At 42.7% G+C, this 19,767-nt stretch overlaps 2 protein-coding genes across 2 annotated transcripts in view; one reads left to right on the top strand and one right to left on the bottom strand.

Annotated features, from left to right (window-relative positions):
* Nucleotides 1-1,898: 1,898 nt before the first annotated feature.
* On the top strand, nucleotides 1,899-2,543 carry LOC306941897 (ER lumen protein-retaining receptor 2-like; the record flags this gene model as incomplete). Its single annotated transcript, XM_079527537.1, has 1 exon — nucleotides 1,899-2,543. The coding sequence occupies one exon, from the start codon at nucleotides 1,899-1,901 to the stop codon at nucleotides 2,541-2,543; it is 645 nt and encodes a 214-aa protein (XP_079383663.1).
* Nucleotides 2,544-5,076: 2,533 nt separating this feature from the next.
* LOC306942415 (connector enhancer of kinase suppressor of ras 3-like) overlaps nucleotides 5,077-19,767 on the bottom strand; it is a 99,881-nt gene continuing 85,190 nt past the window's right edge. Inside the window, exons 16-25 of the mRNA XM_079528274.1 lie at nucleotides 19,103-19,156; nucleotides 18,457-18,490; nucleotides 16,512-16,681; nucleotides 14,171-14,244; nucleotides 13,656-13,727; nucleotides 13,186-13,250; nucleotides 10,839-10,954; nucleotides 9,712-10,123; nucleotides 7,665-7,855; nucleotides 5,077-6,719 (exon numbers count right to left, since the gene is read on the bottom strand). Of these exons, the coding sequence (XP_079384400.1) occupies nucleotides 6,492-6,719; nucleotides 7,665-7,855; nucleotides 9,712-10,123; nucleotides 10,839-10,954; nucleotides 13,186-13,250; nucleotides 13,656-13,727; nucleotides 14,171-14,244; nucleotides 16,512-16,681; nucleotides 18,457-18,490; nucleotides 19,103-19,156 (1,416 nt within the window). The 3' untranslated portion in view covers nucleotides 5,077-6,491. The remainder of the gene's footprint in view (nucleotides 6,720-7,664; nucleotides 7,856-9,711; nucleotides 10,124-10,838; nucleotides 10,955-13,185; nucleotides 13,251-13,655; nucleotides 13,728-14,170; nucleotides 14,245-16,511; nucleotides 16,682-18,456; nucleotides 18,491-19,102; nucleotides 19,157-19,767) is intronic.

Raw genomic sequence — 19,767 nt, forward strand, 5'->3', positions numbered from 1 at the left:
GTTTATTTTTGATCGCTAATCTGTAGCCTGTATGTTAACTGCTGTGCTGCCTCTGCGATTGAATGTCCTCTGCATCAATAAAAGCCAATAAATGGCTAATCTTGCAAATAACCACCACAACGGATCAGCATCACATTTCCTGTGCATGATGCTGCTAGCAGACCAAGGAAATGGAACAACCTCAGTTTTGACCAAATATGAGGAGGGCAGGGCGGTGGATCTGAGATTATGAATTGACAAATTCTGGAGAATAGTTACACAAAAAACACATACCGGTATGTATCCACATTAAAAATATATATACATTTATTTCATTAGCCTACTGGCAACATGCGCAAAACATCTGGTGATAATCGGTGGGTTTGCGAGATCAGCCACGGTGACGGAACACAGACACACAGACCCTCTTCTAGATGCCTTCTAAGATCGCTGTAAAATCTATTGAAAAAAGGACACATTGTTTGACTCAGCCGTGGGTGGATTGAAGAAAATCTCCATTTTCATGAAATCCACCTCACATTTGCTTTAAGGTTTCTCAATCATCTCTTCCTTTTGGCATAGGTTATTAGTCTATTCCAGGTGTAATCCAGTTGTCCCTGGCCCAGATTCATCTTCTTCCGAAGCTCTGAAATCACATTTATCTTGTCATTACATTCTTTGAACCACAGCGACCTCTGCTCCTGCCACATCCTTTCCTTCTCAGTCCACATGATCGTCAGTGTCTGTTCTATTTCATTCATTTCGTGTCTGAACCGCCTGTATTTCTCCAGCAGCTCCTGGTTGGGGAGAATGTCTTCGAGCTCAAACTCGATCATCCTCAGATTCTCATCCGTATTCTTGTCATGCATCGCTTTCCTCGTCTGGTCATCGTCGGAGAGGAACCTTTCAGCCATGGCCCGGATTTGGCCAATCAGTACCATTCTCTCCTCTTCGTTCTTCTCGAGCCCCGGCAGGAACACCTGGTTCATCTTCTGGAGAGCTTTGAAGGTGGTGTTAAAGTCTGTTTCAGCCACAAGAAGTTCCCGTGCCAACGAGTCTCTGGACTGCTTGTAAAGGTAACCTGCCACAAATGAAACAGTTGCAACAGCAGCAGCACCAAAACAGTACATCATCTTAAACTATGACCATAATGTGCAAATGACACAGTTATAGTTTGGCGACCTTAGGACACCTCACTCGTATGATGTATGGTGTTGTATTATGACGTATGTGCCACAATAACACACTGCTCTAGCAGATGGCTAACCGCCATCGTCACAATAACACAGTGGCAGCGGTGGCCGAACGGATTGCGGAGCGGTCTTGATACCGGAAGGTCGCCAGTTCGAATCAGCGGTCCGACACGTTAAAATTACCACCGCTGAAGTGCCCTTGAACAAGGCATTGAACCACTACGATGAAATGTTCTATGAGCAGGGCCTGGCTGGAAACAAGTTCTTGAGCTTAGCCCAGATACCCTGGGTAAATATAGTAATCATTTCATTTCATTTCACACAGACTGCTGTTTGGTTACAGTAATCAAAGTGTCTAAACCAGTTAAGTAGGGCTGACCCTCAGCACAGGATCTATGCCCCTCAGGGATGTGTGCTGAGCCCTCTCCTGTATGCATATAGCCAAGCGCAGCTCCAACATCAATCCACTCGACCGATCAGTGCTAAATCCCTTGTACGCACTTCCAGTAGGCCAAGAAAGTAAATCCCTGAATATTTGTCCCATATTATTGTCGTGTGAACAGTCTCAGAGTCAGAACTCAGATTCACCGTTTTGCTGTCCCCCCATATTTGGGCAAGATTATCATGTCGTCAGCGTAATGACGACCCCTGTCCGTCGGGAAGCCTTAAAACATCGACACCTTTTCCGTTCACAGCCGAGCGTTCATATCCTTCTGCTTTGCGACCATGAACGTGTTCAGGTTGACAGGGGACCTCTCTCATCTGGCTGCCATCATCATCCTGCTGTTCAAAATATGGACGAGCAGGTCATGTGCGGGTATATCGGGACGAAGCCAGATCCTGTTTGCTCTGGTGTTCACCACTCGCTACCTGGACCTCTTCACCACCTTCATCTCCCTGTACAACTCAATCATGAAGATCATTTACATCGTCTGTTCCTACGCTACGGTCTACCTGATCTACACGACGTTCAAGGCGACATATGACGGAAACTACGACTGCTTCAGAATAGAGTTCCTCGTTGGTCCCGTGGGAGTCCTTGCCGTTCTCCTCGCCAACGGCCACTACTTCTATCTGCACGAGGTCCTGTGGACTTTCTCCATCTACCTGGAATCTGTGGCGATCCTGCCCCAACTCTTCATGATCACAAAGTCAGGCGAGGCTGAGACCATAACGAGCCACTACCTGTTCTGCCTCGGTCTCTATAGAGCCCTCTATGTCGTCAATTGGATCTGGCGTTACTATTCTGAGGGCTTCTACGAAATGAACTCCCTCGTGGCCGGCGTGATCCAGACCATCCTCTACTGTGACTTCTTCTACCTTTACGTTACCAAAGTTTTGAAAGGCAAGAAGCTGGAGATTCCGATATGACAACACTGAGGAAGATGGGAGGTGGAGCTCCCGAGCAAGTGTAGCAAGTGTCTAAAGGTTCATTTGGATGTTAAAAGTCCATGGAAAGATTATATGTACATGTTATCTCTTTGTTATGTTCCATATGGGTGTGTCACATATACTGTCATATTATTTGATGTACTGTATACCCTGAAATCTTGAATAAACAAAACTGTGAAAAAAGAAAAGAAAAAAGGTCCATGGAAAGATACCATTTTGGAAACAGCCACATAACCTGACAAAGAGTACTTTTAGAGGAAAGATGAACCAGACACCCCATGTTAAAATGATGGAGGCTGGACCAAGTGATAATACTCAATTAAAAATGGCAACACGGATGAAAATGTCCCTCTCAACTATATTCAGTTGTCTTCAGCTGGATTGAAACGAGCAGTTGAGTAACACAGTAGACTCCTTTCTGGGGTAGAGACCATCACGTTTTCATACCACCCTGGAGCCTGATGTAGCGGACCTTGAACATAGAATCCTCTAGGGAGAAACTAGATGATCTTGATGACATTTGCTTCCGTCACAACAACTTGTGTGTGGTGGGAATACCCGAGGGCTGTGAGGGATGATCTGCAAATGAGTTCATGTCAAAACTGCTGGTACCTGTAGACATGCTTGTCGACATGTTCATGACCCCCACACACACACACATATACACAGACCCCACCCCGTCCCATGATAATGTGGTACCTTCGCTTCCAGGAGAAAGAACACCAGATTTGGTGACGAAACAAGGACGACTGCCTTATCAAGGGAACAAGATTTTCATCTTCCCAGATGTGAGTGCATGGGTCTCCCATGATGTCATCGAGCACAAGACACTTTCACACACCGGGACACACTACTGAAATCTACTCAATAAAATCTATGTATGTTTGTATATATACATAAAATAATAAAATCACACCCGTGTGAAGTGAGGGGTGCTCTTATCATTGTACATCATCATCATGCATCATCTCATACTGGCCAATCAGAATGCCTGTTGCCACAAATTCACGTCATATTTGGCGGACATTTGACCTAATTTCTCATTTCATTGTCGATGGCAAATATGAGACGTGTGGGGACGAGATGACGTACATTTTCCCTTCATTGTCAATGGCATTTAATATTTGTGTTGTGGACATTTTGCAGGGACAAAAGCTGTATATAGGAGGGGCCCTCAAAAACATATCATCAAATGCTTTTATACTAACATGTGTATATGACTTCTGTTATAAAATGCATGCATATACAAATTAAAACATTTATAAAATAAATAAAAAATAAATGGACTGCATTTATATAGCGCTTTTCTCCAAAGTGCTTGACATTACAATAAAGAGCACCTTGAACTGCGCCCAAGATGTTGCGCTCTTTGAGGAACCACACATTGAGAAATTAATATTATGTCATATCCATCTGTGACCATCAATCATCAGTCCATTGCGTTGTTGATGCACAAAAGCTGCCTATGCCTCTTTGACACCACCTTACTTTCTTGTTAGACGATTTGAAAGTAAAACCTTGAATTGGGCTCATCAACAAAATGACGCTGTTGGATTGGGGTAACAACACTGGTACTGGTGTTAAAATAGAGATGGTAGAGTGCACTCACTGAGTGACGTCTGTGATGTTGACCAAGGGTAGCCTGGCTAAACAGCCAGACCGAATCAGCCGTTGGCAAAAAAAATAATTGCCTGCCGGCGGATTACGGTCTGGAGAGGCTCAATTGTACGCCCATTTCCTACACCAGAGAACTGGTGTGGCCAATCGGGACGTTCAATGCTTGAGACCTTTGACTGACAGTAGCTCTGACCAATTGCGTCAAAGAGAAAATGTTTGAACCCAACCCCCAGGAAACAAGATCCATACACAGCATCTCCAGACTGAAATACCACACGACAGTGTGATTTGAGTCTGTCTTATTAGCCAGGCTAGACCAAGGGGCCCTATTTGATGAGTTGGACATGAGAGAAAGAGAACTTCAGACTGAGTGCACGGGTTGCACATCTGTGTTGAATGTTGATATACCATCAATTAATGGACGGAAACAATCTGAGAGGCAAAGGAGGTGGTTTTTTTTTTTACCCCAATTTTATGTTTGGGTGAGCAGCAGGATGATCCAGATCATCAGCAGGTAGGTCCCGATTGTGGTGGTTTGGGACAATATCAGCTTTCACCCTGGTGTCCACTGTCCAGATATGCCAATGGTTCAACATCAACCAGCGATTCAAATTGTTAAAATGTCTGCCATCCACCATAAAGAGTTTTTCCCCCCCTCTGCGTGGTGGTGTAAGGTCTAGGACCAAAAACAATAGGCCTACGGAAGAGTGGGAACCTACATTATTGTGCGCAACTCAATGTATGGGGCTTTTTTATCCCTGAATGTAAAAATAAAAAAAAATGCTATAGAACATACGTTCTTTTCTATTCTTTTTTTGTTTTTGAACCAAAAAGAAAAAAAGAGAATCACTTGCTTTAATATAGAATGTAGATAAAACATACCATACCAGCCTAATCCGAGTCAAAACATTTATTGTATTAGCATAGACCTGTGGTAATTCACTATGGACATTCCAAATGGGAAATATGACATAAATATACCATACAGCATCATAAACAAAATGCTTCCAGACAACGCTAAGAAACCAAGACGAAAGCCAGCGGTAGTGCATAGCACCAATATACGACTAAAAAAACTGCTAAAAACATTGTTCACCAACAATCAAATGAAATAATGCATACTGTACTGTAAAAAGGAGTGTTTTCAGCCATGCATTTGTTTTCACCCCAACAACGCTTCATCGTTCCAAATCTTAAAAGTGGACTGAAGCATAAAAATCCACAGAATAGCTGTACAATACAATAAAATAAAAACAATAACCATAAAATGTGTACATTTGTATCATACATAGTCTAAAGTAATACTAAATCAGTCACTTCACAGTCGACTGTGACCACCTAATCAAAATAGAAGGGTTTACATAATACCCTTGGCTCGCACGACTTCTTCATACAGACACGTCCATCTGATAGGTAGCACTTCTTCTCCACTCACGTCATTGACATGTGACCGGAGCAACGCACGTGCGTATGCGCATGCCTGTGTGCATACGCGTGCACGGCATAAGAAAAGTGTACAGCCTTTTTTGTGTCCAGAGGATTCATACGCAGTCCAGTGGTCCAGACAAGGTTGGTACTTATTAGAGCCCGACCGATATGAATGTCTTTTTTTTTACGCCGGTATCGTCCCAAGTTTATGCCACTTTGCGATATTTTTGATATGCTTTCAAAATAAATTTAAATCTACTAATGCGTTGTGTGCTTATTGGATCTGCCGTTTTTGATTTTTTTTGAATCAGTGTAGTTAAATGATATAAAGTTCTGTTTATGTTTAATTTTAATATATCAAAAATCTATCAATAATTTGTTCATTTTAAATATATAACCTTAGACATTTAAAAAGTTTCAATAAATTAAAAGTGAAATTAAAAAGTAATACAAAAACAACGGTCCCCTCATACATAAGAAGGGACAATATCAGTCACCATAACCAAGTTAATATGGCTAACGTGGAGTTTGAAATTGAATGGGCTTAAATACAGTAGGAGAGGAGGTGTCACATCAATATCAAATATCTAAAAATTGAATCAAGCTACTTAAAAGACTGTCTGGTGTGCACAGACACACAAGTCTGAGTAGATGTGAAAATGATCCCATGAAGTGCTGGAACAAAAACCCTTTCAGTTGGGGGTCTCCACGGCATGAAAAGGTTTGAGAACTAACCGCTTTAGAAGGCATTTTTAAAATCCTTGTGTCTTATCGGGTTAATCAAATCTTACGTTTTTTTTAAACTGATTCGAATATTTAGCACTTCTGATCGTCTCGGAATCTCCAAACTCAGGACAGGGCATCGGTCGGGCTCTGTAGTCCTTATAAACTGGTCTCCATCACGGGGGCAACCATGGCTGCTGCTGTGGTGGTGGTGGTGGTGGTGGCTGACACTGCTGGCAGCTCCTCTGCTGCCCCCTGCTGACCATGTTTGAGACAGATCTCCTGGTGCAGGGGCGAGTTGGCCTCCTTCCACTCCCTGAACCTGTCCGAGTTCAGCTCCGTATCCGACAGCACCTGATCCAGGGCCTGCAGGTCCGCCTCTTTAGACTGGCAGACAGACCACGAGAGAGAAGAGAAGGAGCAAAGAAGACTTATGAAGAGAATATGGTAAAGACAAATACTACAGAATCCACAACGTGCTTCTACTGCAGTTATTCCCAACCGGTGGGCCGTGAGCATATTTCAAGTGGGCCCCAAGTAATTGGCAAAATACTTTATTGATAACATAACATTGTTATTATCATCATATCATATCATCATCATATCATCATACTATAATTAAGCCAATGTCTGTCTGTCTGAATGAATGAATGAATGTGTGTCAGAAACACCGCTGTAGCTCCTCCTTTTCACACAGGCATTGACCATAATAATATGGAGGTCTTAACGAAGCCCTTTTTCCAATTTAACAATAATTTATTAGTGAATTAAAAACGCACCCAGGGCGCAGTACCCCCAGCGGCCACAAGGGGGGGGGCAATATCTCACAAAGGGCTATACTAGTACTAGTAAATACAATGTCATGGTATTTTTCAATAAACCTCGAAAAAGAAAAAAAAAGTTTTCATTGTAATACAGACGGATAGTTTTAAAGTAGACTATACGTTAGTTCGACCCAAGTCAGAACAAAATACATTGAATGATCATTGAAGTAAACACACAGCCTACCTATTTGACCACTTAAGGCACCCGAATGGACATTAATGGTTAATGTGGTTAAACGCTAACGTGACATGGATGCGTTCCAGGTCTCAATGGATTAACGCATTATCAAACAATCTCTTGCACTCTTTTAAATAAATGTATGTCCATTGTCTCCCCTCTCCAAATAGAAACCACCAAACGTAATGTTTTATTCATTAAAACAAGTCCGGCATTGTACCTTTAAACTACACAGAGTCAGACAGGATAATATAATGGCATAATATGATATTACTACAGCTTGAACAGTAGATTCAGGTGATTTGGTGACAAAAAAAGGAAATGCTCTACCTTTAGCGTGCTATTGAGGGTCCTGATGAGGTGCAGCTTGTCATTGATGGTGTGGTTTTTGCAGCGTTTTATGAAGGAGGCTCTGAAGTCTCGTTTGGTGGAGGGTTTGCGGTCTCCTATGGGCGAGAGGCTGGCCTGCTTTAGATGGATGTACAACCTCTCCATTTCGTCTGAGCAGCTGTCACCGTCTCCTGGAACAAAATGGTTGCAGGTATTCATGTAAATTCACTGTATATTCATTTTAAAGTCCATCACCAGCCATGTTTTAAGCCATCAATATCTCAGGCTGATTCTACAAATGGCTTCTAAATCAGTGATTCTCAAACTCTTATGCAAAGGACCCCCAGAATGATTCTTTGATTGATTCTATTTGGCAACGGACTCGCTTAGTTTGGGTCGGCGGTTCGAATCCCGGCTCCTCCTGTCTACATGTCGAAGTGTCCTTGGGCAAGACACTGAACCCCAAATTGCTCCCGATGTGCTGGTTGGTACCTTGCATGGCTTCCGCTGCAATCGGTGTATGAATGTGTGTATGAATGGGTGAATGTAATGCACAATCTATGTAAAGCGCCTTGGAGCAAGGCGCTATATAAATTTACCATTTACCATTTTAGTTTGCCTCGTGAGTGTCTCCTTCCCTGCCTCTGATTGCAAGTCTCAGGTCCATCGCCAAGAAGGAAGGGGACTAGAGTTAGGGGGACTCTTTAGTCTTTCCAGCGTGGATCTGAACCTTGGCTTGAGTCCGACTACAGCTTGCCGGACGCTATCATCTGCACCATTTTCTTAAAGTGGTTTCAGTTGTTTTTTGTTTAATCACTTCCAATTTCACTTATTTATGCTGTATACTGTATTGTGTTCCCTCTCCTGATTGGTTTAAATGGATATCCTGGCTACCCAAATATATTTCTGCTTACTTAAGAGACCCCCGTTACTGAACAAACATGCTCCAGCAACGGTAGAGCTATTCAACACTTATTTTAAGCAAAAACATCACCCCCCTTAAAAGCCACCTTTGTCACACTGAGTGTTGGTCAATCCAGACACAAACTGTTACACAAGAACGCAAAAACAGGAAGCATGCCCTGCCCTGGTGCCTTGATGAAAGTGGAAATGGCACCATATAAAACGCAGCTTGGTTCCCTTGAATATACACAGAAATTCACAATTGACCCTCGTTCATTAGTCAAAGATTTCTCTTTGAATAAATGTGATTAATGACGTGCAAATTCATAACATTGTTGGCATCCCAAAATAGGGATGCCAACAATGTTATGAATTTGATTTGAAATTAAATGTTTTAATAGAATGTATTTTTCGACTTGCCCTGATGGTTGAAACATGTTGGCTTTGAAAACCTTTTGTAAACATGATTAAAGGACCACTTCACCACTTTTCAACTTCTCTTCCTATAATTGGTCCTCACTAATGTTCATGATAAAATACCACCATTCTTTCCTACTCAGTCTGTGTCTCATAGGAAGGCTGTGGGCAGTTCAGAAACCCGTCCACCAGTGACATCATCAATGGTGAATCCAAGCTAATAGAAACTGCAGGCTTTCTTTTCCTGAAAAGTTGCAATGCAAAAGTTGAAGCCATCGTTCTCACGATAATACAAATCTAAATATATTTTAAAACAATTCTTGTTTTAAAAAAAATCTGCCTAATGATGATGTCACTGGTGGACGGGTGTCCGAACTGCCCAAAGCCCTCCTATGAGACACAGACTGAGTAGGATTTTTTTTTGGTGTTTTATCATGAACATTAGTGAGGACCAATTATATGAAGAGATGTTGAAAAGTGGTGAAGTGGTCCTTTAAAGTACATTGATTTTAAGCCCTCTTCTTCAGATTCTGTATGTTAAGCTGGACCACAATGGAAACAAGTCCCCATGACGTTTTTGTGTTATTCTTCTAGCTTTAATGTCTTACTGTACCACATGCAGTACACATTTCTGACTAATAAATCAGTATTCAATCAATAAAAAAAAACATACTCGGCCGATCGTATTAATAAAACATCAGCCTAAAAAAAAAGAAATCAGCCTTACCCTCATTGGCGGTGTCTGAACCCTCCACGTGCGTCTGTCCCTGGGCGGCGGGGGACTGTTCCCTGACCACGGGCCCCGAGGACGAGGGGTCCTGGGGAGCGGCGGGGGTCTCCTGTAACAGCGCCTGGGTCTCGTCCTCTTCCTCTGGCGGGGGCCGATGATGATGATGATGATGATGTTGATGATGATGCGTGTGAACCTGGGCTGACACACACACCACCGTCGTCGTCGCCGCCGCCTCACCGCCACCGGCGGCGGGCGGCGCGTGCGACACCAGGTCCAACCAGGACTGCCGGTGCTTGGCGAGCGAGGAGGCGGAGCTCTGTGATGTCATTGTGCTGACGGGCGAGGACAGCGAGCCGTTGGCCTCGCTGGGCAGCGGGGAGGTGTACGGCGGAGGAAGAGTGTCCTCCTGAGACAAAGAGGACATTTCATGGATTAAATGCAAATAAAATCGTATGACCAAAAAAACGTTTGTATGGCCAAGTCCTAATGTGCTATTTGACACTATAGACAAATCTGTGCAGGCTGCCCATGGCACAATCATAGCTGCAGTGTCACATTAGTGCAGGTAGACACCGCAGCATTGATTACATACAGCTGGCCTACAGGGCACGGCTCTGAGGATTCATCTATAGCTCTGTTTTCTAAACAATGAACACAATTATGTCAAATTACTGAGGCTGAGGCTTCAAACTTCTTAAAATAATAACCGTAAATAGCCTTTCTACAAGCTTGTATTGAGAGCTTGTAGATAGGCTATTTTCACTGTGCAAAATGCTTCCGCAGGAGACCTTTGCCGACTTCTATGGAATCCAAATTAATTAAATCAGTTCAGACTGAGAACAATAATCCATGAGTCATACATTTATTTTTAGTTTCATCAATTTTCTTTCCTTTCCTTTTGTCTTCCAATGTATTTGTTATGGCACACATTTCTGCGTTGATTCAATCCCCTACACCCTGGTGGGCAGGTACTTTGACATGACAGAATAAACATTTGTGTAAGAGAATTTTAGCTACAGATAAATGATGGTGACTAGAACTCTCACGGTTTCTGTGGTCAACTGGTTTGGTTCTCCTTCTCGTCCACGCCCACGCCCCCCCATCCCAGTGCTCCCACTGACCTGCTGGCCACCGTCAGCTAACACAGACACGCCGTGTATGGTCTGTTCATAGTATGGTGGTGGGGGCGCATCAGTGGTCTCAGCATCCTCATGGTCACTGGCTTCACTGTAACACTCTAAACACACGCACACACACACACACATTAGATATACGACGTATAATCGATCAGAACTGAACATTTGTCTTTTGACTGTCTGTCTGTCTATCTGACACACATGCGCGCGCACGCATGCACGCATGCACGCACGCACGCAAGCAACTGGAAAAAAATCCCTGGAAAGGACTGTAGCTAATGTGAATTAATCAGAGATCATGGTTCGTAGCTTCTCCGGCTTGATGGCCCGGGTATCGGAGGAGACCTGAGGCTTTCTTCACCCTCCCAATGACTGATTGTGGGGGTTAGCAGAGATGGAGTACTTGTAGAGAGGCTGGGGAATTGGGAATTGGCTATACTAAATTGGGACTTGAAGGGGAGAAAATGTTTTTCTTTTGTCTTGAAGGGGCATGTTTTGCACAATAACAGTCTTTTCATAATGTCTGCCCACGATCTCTGTGATTCATACAGTAGGCTACGTTTGTTTACCTCAGTCACTGATACTAAAATCTGATATTTTTATTTTTTCTATGAACCTGTGACTTGACACCCATACTGTTATAAAACGGAAATAAAAAGATTTTGAAAAGAAAGAACAGGGCTTCTCCACATTTTTGGCTGGGGACCCCAGGAAATGCTTTGGCCATGTCCAAAAAAAAAGAATTCTCGACCCCCATCTTGAGGAACCCCTGCGTTAGAACAGTGGTTCTCAAAACAATTTCATGTCAGGGGCCCCCAGATTAGGATCTATCGGGCTGTGGATCCCCAATAGAAAGGATTTTGTGACGGGGACTGACGGATGATTTGTCAACATTACAGGCAGCATTATCGTCAACATATTGTGGGTTTAAGCTTTGCTGTTCCTCATTTTGCTGAATATAGCCTAATCTTTCTGTCTCAGTAACAGTTTCTTCCCCCAGGCAGTCAGGCTGCTGAACAGCTGAACTGTATTGCACTGTATTGTCACTTCACTTTTTTCTGTGTTTTTGTCTTTTTCTTTGCACTATAGATGTTTGTCTATGTCCTGTGTATGTAAGACTGAGAATGCTCTGAGCAAAATCATTTATTGTATTTATACTCTGTATCTATACATATGACAAATAAACCTGAACCTGAACCTTTCTCTCTCTGCTTCTCCTCAAAGGAACTTTCTGTTTTACTGTGCCGTTTTGCTGACCTATGGGTCATCTATGGTTTCGATGATTCTCGTGATCTGCATGTGCGGAAGTAGAAAACACCACTACAATGCAATCCAATGCATGCAATTCGTGCAGAGCCTCTCAATCACAGCCTATATCATTTAAGCGGATTGACGCGTAAGGACCATGATTATTTTCCGATTCTAAAACGGTTAGTCCCAATACTTGATTCTGATTGGCTGGTTACCGTCACGTGACCGTTGTAAATTTAACCGATAACCCACACCTTCAGTCACTTTATATCATTTGCAGCTGATTCCGCATCTCTGTAGCTGTACTGGGGAAGGGGAGCGCTTGATTGACTTACGAACCCATGCCATGCGGGCGTCTAAGCACCGCCCGGCTCATAGGACTGTGAATGTGTGGCTCCAGGCAGCCCCGTAAAGACATCAAGCGCTATTCTCCCGTCACATAGTCTACTTGCCGAGCAAAACAAGGAAGTGATGTGGCTCGCTCTGGTGGCGCAAAGCGTAGCTACTTTTGTGAATTAAATAGTTTTATTAGGTTAATATTGCTATATGTTTGTCCAGCTTATCGGGTATTTTACAATGACTGGGAGGTAGAAGCACTGCCTACACCTCCCAGCCATTGTAAAATACCCGATAACCTGAGACCTCTCGTGGCTTATTGCTTAATTCTAGGACATCCGTGCTTGTCATAAACCGCGTCATAAACCTTCTGATTACCACATTGGGTGGATCCCACTAAACTAGTCACCCGTAAAGGATTAGCAACTTTTTCACCCCATACAACTAACACCACTGACTTGGAGCCAGGTCATAACAGTAGGGATGCAACAGTTAATGGAACTAATAGATTTGATTATTTATGTTTTAAATCGGCTATTTTTGTGCAACACCGTTTTACGCATAAAATAAAAATAAAAGTATTTAGTTGATTGTTTAAAAATAATCTATGAATATTTTTCCTGGTTGATTTGTTGTTATACAGTATAAGAACACACACACTTGTTGATAATAAGATTAAATCTAAAACATAATCGATAAGATAATCGAAAATAACCGATAGCTGCAGCCCTATTACAGTACTTACCAGTAACAGCGTTCCTGTCTGAAGACTCATACTGGATGGAGGCCAGTCCAAGCTTATTCAACCAACTACAACCAAACGGACATATTCAATTTCAATATTCAAATTCATACATCATGCATCATCATCACAGAATTATGACTGAATTATGGTTCATAATTTTTCTAGTTTTCTTGAACCCATTAAAAACGGGAAAGCATCCGTGTCATTTTTACGTCATATGTTCACTGTTCATTTTCAGAATTCCATAAATAAGTAGCAAAAGTAGCAGATTGATAAGCTCAAAACACGTTGCTACGCAAAGAATTTCAACCTTATAGATCTGCTACTTTTGATGCATTTGTGTGACGCTGTAGTATGATCAAGTAGAGCGTTAATTTATGAAAAAGGCTAAAATGTTAAAACATGGAGATAAGAGGTTTCTGCCCGACAGCAATAAGCAACATGCGTGTTGGTGTCCTGCTGGGACTTACGTGTTCATGTCCTCGAGGCTCTCGGCTGCAAAGTAGAACATCATGACCTGCGGGTGGCAGGCTTTGATCGCACTGCAGGAGGACGACAAGCAAAGGGTTAAAACCAGTGTTGCCACACAAAAAAATAACCGCTCTACAAGCTCACAACACGTTGCAACTCGACGTGTTGTGAGCTTGCCGATCTGCAATTTTCACTCAACGTTCGCCCCTCCTCCAGAAGAGGTACGCTAGGGTTCTGCCAAGGTAGAGAGACCACAGCTGACAGTTGGACAGGTTGAATGTTCACAGCACAGGAAGTTACAAATATTTCCTGTGTCTGTGTCTTTGATTTGGTAAAAGATATGTACCGGTAAAATAACAATATAACTTAAACACAGGATAGAGACTGCCTGACACACAGAGGCAGCTCATTCCAAACGGAACCGCAGTTCCAAATAAAAATGATTAATTTCCAATTAAAAAAGTGGTTATTTATGTAATGATGGATAATTCACTAGTAGTGAAAGAGAGCTTACTATTTCTTCTTGCACTCGATGGCCCGGTCGATCATGAAGTCAGTGAGGTTGATGAAGCCCTCTGCTTTTTCCGACTGAAACACACAGATTGAACAACATGTCAGCTCTGAAGATGTTCTTAAACGACTAATAGAATCTGAAAAGGGTAGGATGAAAGAATGTACCGTATGACATATTAGGACGATATCATTTTACATTTTAAAGTTAATTTTAGTTTTAGAAGGTTCAGCCAATCAGGAGAAAGTATCCGCTTCATTTCACAGTGTTCCAGTTCCAATTTTGTCTGCTAATTTCTTTGTTTCATCACTTCTAATTTCACTTGATTAATCTGCACAATGCATATGCTGTTTAATAAAAGAGCTGGAGAGACATGGAAGATTCAAATTCCTGTTGTCATGTACTCTTATCTTTAACTATTATTATTTTTATTTTCACTTTTAGTTCTAGTCCTAGTTAACTATAATAACCCTGGTTAACGACATGCAGCAGGTCTGTGTCATCATCTTCGTGTCATCATACCAGTAAATCACATCAGGTGCGCTTGTGTCAGAACGTGGCAGGCCATTAGTGACGCCAACAGATTCAGGAAACACATTGACAGGGCACTGCCACGCACTTATGTAGACACAGCTGCGGTAATGACATGTATGACTCATTGAGTAGACTTCACGCCTCACGCCGCGTCTCTACCAGCCCAACCTGAACACGTTACATGAAATACAGTACTTGTGCGCAGAATTTAATCATACAGCGGTTTGCTGTGTTTTGCAATGCTGTGTGTTAATAAAAAATATTATGAAATAAAATACATATACACTATATCGTCTCTGTCGGGTGGAAACCTCAGAAGTCCAAAACTGTTACTTTTCAGGATTCAAATTCTAAAATATCAAAAGTAGCTTCGGAGCTTGTGGATCTGCTACTTTTTAAAGCTTTGCTTTTGTGTGACGCTTTAGGTTAGGGTAGTAGAGTAGTGTACCCTCTAGTATAGTCATAGTGTACACTCTACACTGCACTGTAGTGTAGTGTAGGGCATTCATTTACCAAAAAAACTAAAGGTTAAAATATGGAGATGAGGTTTCTGCCCAACAGCAACAATATAAAAAGAATATATATATATATATATATATATTATTTTTATATCGTTGCTGTTGGACAGCATATATCTCACACACACACACACACACACACACACACACACACACACACACACACACACACACACACACACACACACACACACACACACACACACACACACACACACACACACACACACACACACACACACACACACACACACACACACCTTAAAATATGATTTAACCGTCAGAAATTCTGCCTAACATTTGACAAAACTTTTAAAAGCTCAGGCTCTTGCAATGCTGACATTATACAAATGTAACCTTTTGACCGTGCATGTGTACCAGATGTAAGCGGACAGAGTGGAAGGGAACTGACCATGTTGTTGGTGTACCAGTAGAGGGACAGAGTGGAAGGGAACTGACCATGTTGTTGGTGTACCAGTAGAGGGACAGAGTGGAAGGGAACTGACCATGTTGTTGGTGTACCAGTAGAGGGACAGAGTGGAAGGGAACTGACCATGTTGTTGGTGTACCAGTAGAGGGACAGAGTGGAAGGGAACTGACCATGTTGTTGGTGTACCAGTAGAGGGACAGAGTGGAAGGGAACTGACCATGTTGTTGGTGTACCAGTAGAGGGACTGACAGAGTGGAAGGGAACTGACCATGTTGTTGGTGTACCAGTAGAGGGACAGAGTAGAAGGGAACTGACCATGTTGTTGGTGTACCAGTAGAGGGACAGAGTGGAAGGGAACTGACCATGTTGTTGGTGTACCAGTAGAGGGACAGAGTGGAAGGGAACTGACCATGTTGTTGGTGTACCAGTAGAGGGACTGACAGAGTGGAAGGGAACTGACCATGTTGTTGGTGTACCAGTAGAGGGACAGAGTAGAAGGGAACTGACCATGTTGTTGGTGTACCAGTAGAGGGACAGAGTGGAAGGGAACTGACCATGTTGTTGGTGTACCAGTAGAGGGACAGAGTGGAAGGGAACTGACCATGTTGTTGGTGTACCAGTAGAGGGACTGAGTAGAGGGACAGAGTAGAGGGACCGAGTGGAAGGGAACTGACCATGTTGTTGGTGTACCAGTAGAGGGACAGAGTGGAAGGGAACTGACCATGTTGTTGGTGTACCAGTAGAGGGACAGAGTGGAAGGGAACTGACCATGTTGTTGGTGTACCAGTAGAGGGACAGAGTGGAAGGGAACTGACCATGTTGTTGGTGTACCAGTAGAGGGACAGAGTGGAAGGGAACTGACCATGTTGTTGGTGTACCAGTAGAGGGACTGCTTCTTCAGGACAAACCAGTATTTCTTCCATTTGATGCCCAGGAAGCCTTTGGCCTCTTTCTTCCTGTACAGCCAGCCCTGGTGGTCCGGTTTGCCCAGCTCTTTCACGGAGACCCTCCTCCTGCTCATCGTTACATTGCCTGGACACACACATAAACACACGCGCACGCACACACACACACACATGAGTAAACAGCCTTATACTGAACCTGAGCCTTATACTGAACAAAGTAGACGGATGATAAAGGACTTGTTCAATTTAAGTGACATTGAACACGTGTTAAAATTCTTATACCAACACCCCGGCATACAAACTAAAAAGAGAACACAATCCACAGAGAACGCACCGACCATTAAGGACAGTGACTGACCAATGCATAAAACTATAAAAAGAAAATCAGACGCCTACTGTACTGTACTGTACTGTACTGTACTGTACTGTACTGTACTGTACTGTACTGTACTGTACTGTACTGTACTGTACTGTACTGTACTGTACTGTACAAGCCCTCCTCCCTGGCCTGTGTGTATGTGTGTGTGTGTGTGTGTGTGTGTGTGTGTGTGTGTGTGTGTGTGTGTGTGTGTGTGTGTGTGTGTGTGTGTGTGTGCGTGTGTGTGTGTGTGTGTGTGCGTGCGCGTTAGGCTGCGTAACAGTAACACTGGTCAACAAATGCTATTTCCGTACTTGGACGGACACGACAGACCCAGCCAGCCAGGCCGGGACACACATTGCTGTGTATAGGAGTGGCTGGCACCACTCAAAAACAAAGCAAACAAGATGCACACTGCGAGGTGAACGGTTTGTGCATGGACCATATCATTGCAACATCGTTATCATTATCTCTCTCTGCCCTCTCAGTTTCCTGTCCTCTATGTTAGTCTAGACTAAACGGAAAGTAGAACAGCACAAAGAAAAACAAGAATGACAAAATGCACTCACAGTACAGACAGAAGGCTCCGTCCGGATCTGTGTTTAACACTGCCCTTAAATGTAAATGCCATAGACTTTGAATATACTAAACAGTGACAGGCTGACTGTGAAAGCCTGCATAAATAAGCATTTCACCTCACTTTCAACCTTGTATTTGTTGTGACAATAAAAACCTGATTGACCTGACCGACTGAAAATGAAATATCAAATGCCATTTCCGTTTTGTTAGACAATATCCATAATATCAATTTTGACTTCAATATTTCTTATATATTGCAAATCAGGTGACATCGTTTCTTCAAATTTGAATTAACATTTGAATATTTTACACTGTATATATGCTTTGAAAATGAAATGTCAAATACCGTTTCCATTAAAAATGCAATTGTCTTATTGCATTTTTATTGAAATACTTCATATAACACATACAGTATAGGCCAGGGTATGTGGAAAATGATGCTATTGTTGAATTACAAATATCAAATCAAATGTACATTATAATCTTAACATAGTGCCCTAAAGGCTTCCATGAAATACAGGAACTTCCGAGACCAGACTCAAGTTCAGCCCTAACTCTTTCACTCTACAAAAATACAGCCTGGCTTGGCCAGCCTCATAGCGGGGATTCACTGAAGATTCCTGCGGGGAGGAATCTTCAGTGAATCCCCGCTATGAGGCTGGCCAAGCCAGGCTAACAAAAATAGACCTCAAGAAGGTTATAGTGGCAAAAATCCCAGACTCCTGCTAACTACAATGTGAACACTATACATACGTACATGGCAGTGCACAGAGAGAGGCCATCGCATAAACCAGTATATAAGTTACCAGTAACTGTGCATTCTCTAAAGTCCTCTCTGCCCAGATGCAATGCACAACAATTACCATGTCACTTTGCACGGCCACAGTGGACACAAATTACAGCCGAGGGCACACTGCACAGACAAGAGACGGCAAACTGCATGAACGATTATGGTGACAACTTACCTCCTCGACTCTTCTTCTTATGCCTCAGTGACACCTTTGAGAAGAACAAGAAACAAGGGCGTCAGTCAGAGCAGCAAGCCGTACATACAGGAGACCAGAGAAACAGAAGACAAACGGCAGTCTCACTGTCACACCACAGCCCAATCCTTGATGAGGAACATCCTGTTTCTCACAGCAAGTGTCACATGCATTTTCTCTGCTCTGCTCTCTCTCTCGCTCTCTCTCTAACTCTCTCTCTCTGTGTAGTCATGCACACACACACACACACACACACACACACACACACAAACAACCTCATCAACCACTTCACTTTCAGGCTTCCTTCAGTATCTCTCTATTTTTTTCGTTCTCCCAACCCTCAATGTCTCTCTTCTTCACTCATATGTACTCACAATATTTTGTGAAACCAAATTAGACACTAGCCAGTTAGCGAGCTAGTGGCGTTGTTGTACAGCACTGTTGTCACAATAAATGTTTCACTTTGTCAACATAAAATAGCAGAAGCAGAAGTTAAGAACTCTAAACAGGAGTTCTAGTGACTAGTGACTACCGGTATGTTTCATTGGTAGCCAACTAAACAAAGTCCTGCCCCTATGAAAGTGTCCATTGTTTTTCCCCCTGTAATGTGTAAAAAAGGCTCACTTACCGGATTGTAATCATCAGCAGCCATGGAGGAGGACAGAGATATGGGGAACGCAGCCTGTTAGAAGATACAATACATCCATGAATGAACACGTTGGTGATGAAGCTACGGGCACAGCCACACACCACACGTTGGCAATACTTGGTATTAACACTGAAACATTCTGCACCCAGCATTGCTGAGCGGGAAGTGATGTCACACTCGTGTAGCGAGGACTGTGACGTTCTTTCCTTGTCATAGCACAACTTTTTCCCCCAAAAAAACTTCAAAAGAAATGATGATAGTGTATGTATGTTCAAGAGACAAATGTTGATTCATGTGATGGATCATAGTCACAAGACCCGTGCCCAAAGGCTGCCATCAGCAGTTTTAATATGATGAATTTACAGTTCACTTTTAGGCTAACGTTGCCCATGACCTAAATATCTAAAGATATCCATCTCTACCAGAGAAAATGCAAGAGTTTTAAGAAACTTCTGCTAATGTATTACGACTTCAACACAAATGTTATTTATTTATTTGTTTTAGAAATGAAAAAACGAAACAAAGCTTTTCATTATTTATAATTAAATGATGGCGTGACGTCGGTGACATTGAGAAATCCAGCTTGCCATTATTGACCAACTTCCCCTCCCTGCGTTAACCGAGTTCCTGATTTGTAAAGAAAG

This window comes from Electrona antarctica, assembly GCF_951216825.1.
Source record: "Electrona antarctica genome assembly, chromosome: 18".
Classification (NCBI taxonomy): domain Eukaryota; kingdom Metazoa; phylum Chordata; class Actinopteri; order Myctophiformes; family Myctophidae; genus Electrona; species Electrona antarctica.